General features: G+C 46.2%; 1 protein-coding gene and 1 long non-coding RNA gene across 2 annotated transcripts in view; one reads left to right on the forward strand and one right to left on the reverse strand.

Moving 5' to 3' along the window:
* Positions 1–7,522, forward strand: part of Vamp1 (vesicle associated membrane protein 1) — an 80,649-nt gene that overhangs the window by 72,226 nt on the left and 901 nt on the right. The window contains exon 5 of the mRNA XM_078015363.1: positions 1,437–1,506. Coding sequence (XP_077871489.1) covers positions 1,437–1,477 — 41 coding nt within the window. The 3' untranslated portion in view covers positions 1,478–1,506. The remainder of the gene's footprint in view (positions 1–1,436; positions 1,507–7,522) is intronic.
* LOC144364960 (uncharacterized) overlaps positions 5,116–7,522 on the reverse strand; it is a 32,480-nt gene continuing 30,073 nt past the window's right edge. Inside the window, exon 4 of the long non-coding RNA XR_013423158.1 lies at positions 5,116–7,517. This is a non-coding gene — a long non-coding RNA (uncharacterized LOC144364960). The remainder of the gene's footprint in view (positions 7,518–7,522) is intronic.

Consider the following 7,522-nt stretch of genomic DNA (forward strand, 5'->3'; position numbering starts at 1 on the left):
TTTCTTTCCACCATCTTCTTTCAACCTATTAACCCTCCCCCAGGGCTGTTTGCAGTGTTGCCGCCAGCCTATTGGGTCTCCAAGTTTTGGTGCTCTTGGCTAACTCTGGTCTGTGCTTGAGGAGACACTGTGGCTCTGGGAAGCATCCGCTAGATCAGCTGCGCCTCCCTAGGAAAGCTGTCTCTGTACCCTGCTTTCTTAGTAGACTCTGCAGTGACTGGAACCAAATGTTTGAGTCTAGCATACGCTGACTCATACGTGCCCAATACAGATTTATGGAATAAATGAACAACGTGCACCTTGCTTAACCGGTCCATGAACTGGACCAGGGTCCAGAGCTCCTGATTTCCAGGTCCCAGATCATTTCAGCAACCACACTGCCTCATTGTAACTCAGAGGTGTCTCCTTTGGGATGAGGGGGCTAATTTTTCCCTTGAGATAGGTCACCTGTACTTGTCCCTGACAACCTCTGTTCAGCACTCATCTTTACCCTGGTTGGTAGATGGTCATGCAGGCTCTTAGTGGAGGAGACAGGAAATGTTGGTGCAGGAGTATGGGGAGGAGATGTTACAAAGACTGAAGGGATCTGCCTGAGTGTTAGACTCTGTGAGGAGCTCTCTCCTCACCTGCAGGCCAACACCTGCATGCCGTTGGCAACTGTGGATATGAATGAGCCATGGCTTCCTGGAGAGGGAAGAAAAATCTAGACAGTGGGCACTGCTCAGGGCTGCAGCTCTTTCCAGATCTAGGGCATTGGGCTCAACCTGAGCTCTTTTTTTTTTTTTTTTTTAACATTTATTTTTTAGTTCTCGGCGGACACAACATCTTTGTTGGTATGTGGTGCTGAGGATCGAACCCGGGCCGCACGCATGCCAGGCGAGCGCGCTACCGCTTGAGCCACATCCCCAGCCCATCAACCTGAGCTCTTAAATGCATAAAGGAATGGGTATCTAGTGGCTTTAAATTCTTTTTTCACTTTAAAAAATTTTTTTATTATGGAAATTTTATAACATAATAAACAAAGGGAAAAAATAATATTGGGACCTGCTATGTCCTCATTACCCCTTCAACTCACGGTCAGTTTTAGTTCTTTGTATGCCTCCTTCCCTCACTAACATACATGCTCTGTTAATCCCCCTTGATTATTATGAAGCACATTCAAGACATCATGTCATTTCATTTGAAAATATTTCAGGCTTTTACTCTAAAAGAAAGGGACTCTTCTTTTAGTTGAGGTAAAACATGAATGAAGTGTATGAAGTACACAAATCTTATACATACAGGTAGGAAATATGAATTGGTGAATTTTCTTTTCTTTTTTCTTTTTTTTTTTTTAAAGGCTGATTATTCCTTAGTAGGATACTGACATTTCCAGGCTTTTTGCTCATGTAAGTCTTTTTTTTTTTCTTTTTTTAAAAATTTATTTATTTTTTTAGTTTTCGGCGGACACAACATCTTTGTTTGTACGTGGTGCTGAGGATCAAACCCGGGCCGCACACATGCCAGGTGAGCGCGCTACCGCTTGAGCCACATCCCCAACCCAAATTGGTGAATTTTCAACCTCAAAGATTCTGTGTATCCCTCTAGAACATTTCTTGCACTACAAAAGGTTGCTGCATGCCCTTTGCAGGCTCAGGTAACCACTCTCTCAGATCCTTTTTAACCTCCGCAGGCTGAACTGGGCTTCTTTTCTTGTGCCAGTAAGCAGCTGATTCACTTTGGTATCTGTTCTCCACCCTGTCCCTGTATTGGGAACTACATTTCCCAGACTCCTTTTACTCTGGCTTCTGCATAGGTTCAGCCAATAGGAGGCACTGGCAAATGACAAGTGGGTGAGGAGAGAAGACGCCAGGCCATCTCTCCCATTCTGTTTTCTGGCATCACTTGTGGCTAGTTATATTTCTTTCTACACTCCTTCCACAATCCCATTTCCTACTGGGGAGTCCCCACTATTTAGTTCCTGCTAAATAGCTTTGCGAGCTTCTTAGTCTCTAATGCTGGGATACCCTTCTGTCTTCCAGCCTAAAGGAGGGAAGCTGCTTCCTGCTCTGTGACTTTCTTACTGTCTCTTTTGGTTTCTCAGCTATTCCATTACCCATATACCAATTCCTTGTTAATTTTTTTTTCCATTTGGAAGAGTGTTTCATATTTCCTACCTGGCCTATGACAGACACATCAATAAATAGCTATTATGCCTACCCAATCAACCTGTGGAGGACAGAGACTCACAAAGACAAAAAATTCCATGATTTCTTGTGGGCAGGGTACCATCTTCACTTTTTTCCTTTCATGTTCTTTGCCAGCTTCCTTTGAAGTTTTACTGAGGTCCATTGGGCAGCACCAGACCCAGACTGAGTGTCCCATACACACTTAGAACCTATGAAAGTGATGTGGTGGTACACGCCTGTAATCTCAGTGGCTCGGGAGGTTGAGACAGGATTGTAAGATCAAAGCCAGCCTCAGCAATTTAGAGAAGCCCTGTCCAAAAATAAAAATGGCTGGGGATGTGGCTCAGTGGCTAACTGCCCCCCTGGATTCAATCCATTGGTACCCTAAACAAAACAATAGCAATAATAACACAAGTGACAGTGGGGTCTCCTCCCAGGCCTTCTTCAGAGCAGGTTACTGAGAGGTCCTTCTTCCCACAGGCCCTTGAAGAATTCCAAAAGGAGATCAGTATGAAGAGGGTCTTTCAAATGTTCTTTCTTTCTCTCTTCTGTCCCACACTGCTGGTGCCCTTGGATAGGGTCTGGCAAACACTGAAAAACGAATATAACTGATGAGGGCTGACTTTCTCTACAGTTGTTCTCAACTGGATGAATTTGCCCCCCAGAAGACATTGGGCAACATCTTCAGACATTTTTGGTTGCAACTGTTTTGGAGGCACTACCATTCTAGGGCATAGAAGCCAAGATGCTGCTAAATATCCCATAATGCACAGGCCATCCCTCCACCACAAAGAATTATCTGGCTCAAAATGTCAGTAGTGCGGAGGGTGATAAGCCTTGTGTTAACCAAGGGAATAAATTTTTAATGGTGAACTTCTCAGCATTTTTCCAGACCCTATCTGGACGAGACTAAAAGTGAAAGGGAGGGATTTTCTGGTCCATCGTTTTAGATTCATATCCCATAAATAAAGATAAAAGTATTGCTGTTTTCCCCAGTGTGTATCCCAGGGTGGAGCAGCTAATTAGTTCTAAGTGGTAAGACTAAAGAGTTGTATTTAGCCAGATTTGGTGGCACATGCCTGTAATCCCTGTAGGAAGCTGAGGCAGGAGGATCGCAAGTTCGAGGCTAGCTTCAGCAACTTAGAGAGACCTTGTTTCAAACTAAGATTTTTAAAAAAGGCTGGGGATATAGCTCAGTGGTAAATAGCCCCTGGATTTAATCCCAGTAACAACAACATAAAAAATAGTTGCATTTAATTAACTAATTTTTACTCTAGAAAGGATATAGGCTGCAAAGGAAAAAGTGAGACAATTTAGGTAAATTAATAATTCACAAATAAATGATTTATCAGAGGAAATTAGGATGTTAGATGTTTGAGGTCTTCTTTCTCATTTTTTGCACAAGCCTCTCTGTCAAAAATGAATCTTGGGCCTTACCAAAAAGAGGCTAATTCTTCTGTCATCTGCAGAGTGGATCAACAAATAGTGACCAATAGACCTAGGTCCCTGTCCTCAGAAAACTCACAACATGATGTATACATATGTAAGTATGCACACACACTCTGGCTTTCTCTAGCATAATCATAGTAAAGAGCAGCAAGTACTGAGATAGGCTCTCCCTGAGAGTGTGGAGGAGAATGATTCCTTCTATCATTGTCTGTCCCTGGAGCACAAGAGGCAGGAAAAACTTCCAACTCATAATCTTTATCCTACTGATAAAGTTCAGTTCTTTCCATGCAACCTTATTTTTTTTTTTTTGGCGGGGGGTGGGGGGACCAGGGATTGAACTCAGAGGCGCTCAACCACTGAGCCACATCTGTAGCCCTATTTTGTATTTTATTTAGAGACAGGGTCTCATGGTTGCTTAGCACCTTGCTATTGCTGAGGCTGATTTGAACTCTCCATCCTCCTGTCTAAGCCTCCCCAGCCACTGGGATTACAGGTGTGTGCCACCGCGCCTGGCTTCTAGGCAACCTTTGTACATTTTATGGCCATACCAAGAATTAGAAGGTGGCTGAAGTTTGGACAGGGCTGGGACTCTGGGAGAGGCTGAGAGGAGCCCTAGAAAGTGGGTGCTTCCTACATAAGATCAGTAAGACCCCCGACTTCCCATACAATAAGACTCCACTTCTGTCATGTGGGTTTTTTTTTTTTAACCTTTATTTATTTATTTTTATGTGGTACTGAGGTTCAAATCCAGTGCCTCACACATGCTAGGCAACAGAGCCACAACCCCAACCAAGACTACACTTCTGGAAGTCAGGGAAGCAGTGTTGAGCTTGGAAGCGGAATTGAGGGTGGTGATGCTGCACAGGGAGGAGGCTTGGTTTTCATTCTGGCCCCACTTCAACTTCTGAGTGACTGTGGGTAAGTCACTTTGCTTCTCTGGGCCTCAGTCTCTCTCTCATGACTTGAGCAATGGGCCATATTCAGGTTGGCTAGCAAGGCCTCTGAAACCATCTGGCCTGCCTTACCCACCTCTTCCTATCTTATCATTTTTCAAATGGGAATGCTGGGGCCCAGAGAGATAAATTGCCTGTTCCAAAGTCACACAGTTTAAAAGCAAAAGTGGAAGCCATAGAATAATATTTGTAACATGGTCACACATGAAAACAATTGTACATTTAATATAAGAAAATACATATAAATCTATAAGGACACACAAAAAGATACAGGGCTGGGCATGATGGGACATGCTTATAATCCCAGTGACTCAAGAGGCTGAGGCAGGAAGATCTCAAGTTCAAGGCCAGCCTGGGCAATTTAGTGAGATCCTGTCTCAAACTAAAAAATAAAAAGGGCTGAGGATGTAGCTCTGTGGTAGAGTGCCTCTGGGTTCAATCCCAGTACTGGGGGAAAAACTTGAAAGTGACATATATACAAATTATAGTGGGTCTTTTTTGGGCTGAGGGAAGGAAAAGAAATGAAGCAATAAAAACAGTTATCATTCCTTTTAGTTGTGTATTGCTGGGAAACGATTGTGACAAAATATATTTGTGTATTATTTCTACACTTTTAAAAGATATTATTTCAAATGGAGCCCTGACAAAAGCACAGGTCTCAGCTTTCTGTTTTTCTCAAAACGAGCTTGCTCTGGCCCGTTCCGGATCCACAATGCTGTGGGCTCTAAGTTGCTCCTGTACCTTGGCAGGCTGTGCCAGGATCACCACACTCTCCAGATCAGACCTTGCAGTTCTTAGCCCTTGAGATGAAGACTGTTTGTCATTAATGGCTGGATTTCAGACACCAGCTAGCAAACAGAAAAGGCAGGGGGGTGCTTCTGAGCACCTACTAGATTAAACAGTTAGAGAGCCACGTATCTGTTTGTAGGACCCTAATTTACAGACCTCACTCATCTAGGGGTGTCTGGGGTTCCACAGGGAGGCAGGGACAGTGCAGAGAGAGCTTTTCTCAGCACCAAGGAGACAGTCCAGTACCCAAAGAACTGATGAAATCATGGTCTCTACATGGAATTTAGACCCTTCCTGACTTTCAAATCCAGGTACAGAAGAGCCCTCAAGGAGGAGAAGAATTCTGAATTCTGTTTATAACTCTGATGCTGTTCAGTTTTGTGACATCAGGTCAGAAAACCAGCTTATCTTTGTGGAGGGCCAGTTCTTTTTCTGGAAAGTGAAGAAAATGCCAATCTTTCCTTTTCCTAGGGGAGGTTTCACAAGAGATGGCAAGGGAAACCACCAGATTAGGTTTAGAATCCTGGTTAACACCTGCTCTTACTTTTAGAAATCACAAGACAGCCACAAGGTCAGGTTGTACCCTGAGCCAGAGGACCCTCCTTCCCTCTTTGCCTGGTGAACTCATTCTTTGCCATCCAGTTGAGAGGCCAGCATCTCTGGGATCTCACCTGGAAATGAGAGCCTCCCTTGGACTCTCAGAGTGCTTGGTTCTTATCTCTGCCTCTATATCCTTATCTTACTATATATTGCAACTACCTGTTTGCAGGCCTGCTTCTTTCCATGAGCATAGATCAGTGCTCAGGCAGGCCTGGGCTTGCAGGTCGGAGCACATTGGAATGCCCAGGCCTACTGCTGGAGGGAGGGAGGCAGGAAGAGCCAGTGACCACACTCCTGCACTCTGGGCTGCCTGCTGCAGGACCCAAGGGTGGTAGATCTGACTTGCAAAGGGCCTGAGCTATGTGAATGGATCTCCTGTGTCTCCTGGGGTCCTCTTTTGGGGCTAGATTCTCTGACCCTTCCCTTTCCACTCACTCACTGCTTCCATCTTTACTATTTGGCTGCATTATAATCGAATAGAGGTCTTGGAGAAAAACAGCCCCAACTAATTATCCCTCTTCCACAGCAGTGTAGACTTGGACCATGTGCACCCTCTTCCTCCCAGACACCCAGAAATGACACATCCCTTTTTGCCCTCTCAGTGCTCTCTGTCCCTGCCTTTCCCTGGGCTCCCAGTCTCCCAGTCTTTACCCACAGTACCCTGCTTGGCCCCTAGGCTACCTCTCAGTGCCCACATTCCTGCAACCCCGTGACCAAACCAGGGGACGTTACACATTCTTGGCCTGGCAGTCAATGGTGTAAAAAAGAACAGAATGTCCCAGGGCCCCACCCATCCCCCAGCTTCACCTGGGCCCCTCCCTGGCCAGGACAAGGCTGAGCAGGGGGGTGGCAAGTCTGGAGGGAAGAGGATAGAGGAGGAGAGAGAGGCAGCAGGGGCCAGCTGTTGTTCCCACTTTTGTGGAGCCTCTTCTTTCTCACTAGAACCTAGGGATGAGGCTGATCCTGTGGGTGACTTTGGAGGTGCTCCCACTAGGGGGGATCCTACCTCCTGGAAGCCTTCTTGAGGCTCCCTCCCTTGCTTGCCTGCTTGGAAGACTCCCTTTGGCTCTCTCCTCTGTACTTTCCGCCTCTGCCTCTGTGTCCCAAGGCCCCTCCTTCATCCCTCTGTCTCAGCCCTTGACTCCATCCGTCCTCCTCTTCCTGTCTCCCCTTTCTGCCTTCCCTGTTCTCCTGGTTTCCCCACCCTAGTCTCACTCATCCTGGTGGCTCATCCTCCTTCCTATTTTGCCCTCCTGGCTTTGTGTCCAGGATTCTTCTACCTGTTGAAGATTTCTAATGCTTATCTGCCTACCCTTCTCCCCTGCCCAGTCTCCATCAATCCCCAGCCCAGACCCTTCCTCACATCTCCTCCCTCCTCTCAGGTCCCCACACTCCAGCCCCCAGGAGTCCTCCTTCTTTGGAGAGCTCTCAGCCCCAACTCCTCCTCTGCTCCTCCCTCCACCCTGCTCACCTTTAATTGAGATGCTAATGAGGCTTCTGTCCCTTCCATCCCTGGCCAACAGGCAGGCAGGCGGGCTCCCAGGCCAGGCCGCTGCACCTGTC

The sequence above is a fragment of the Ictidomys tridecemlineatus genome, chromosome 6 (assembly GCF_052094955.1).
Source record: "Ictidomys tridecemlineatus isolate mIctTri1 chromosome 6, mIctTri1.hap1, whole genome shotgun sequence".
Classification (NCBI taxonomy): domain Eukaryota; kingdom Metazoa; phylum Chordata; class Mammalia; order Rodentia; family Sciuridae; genus Ictidomys; species Ictidomys tridecemlineatus.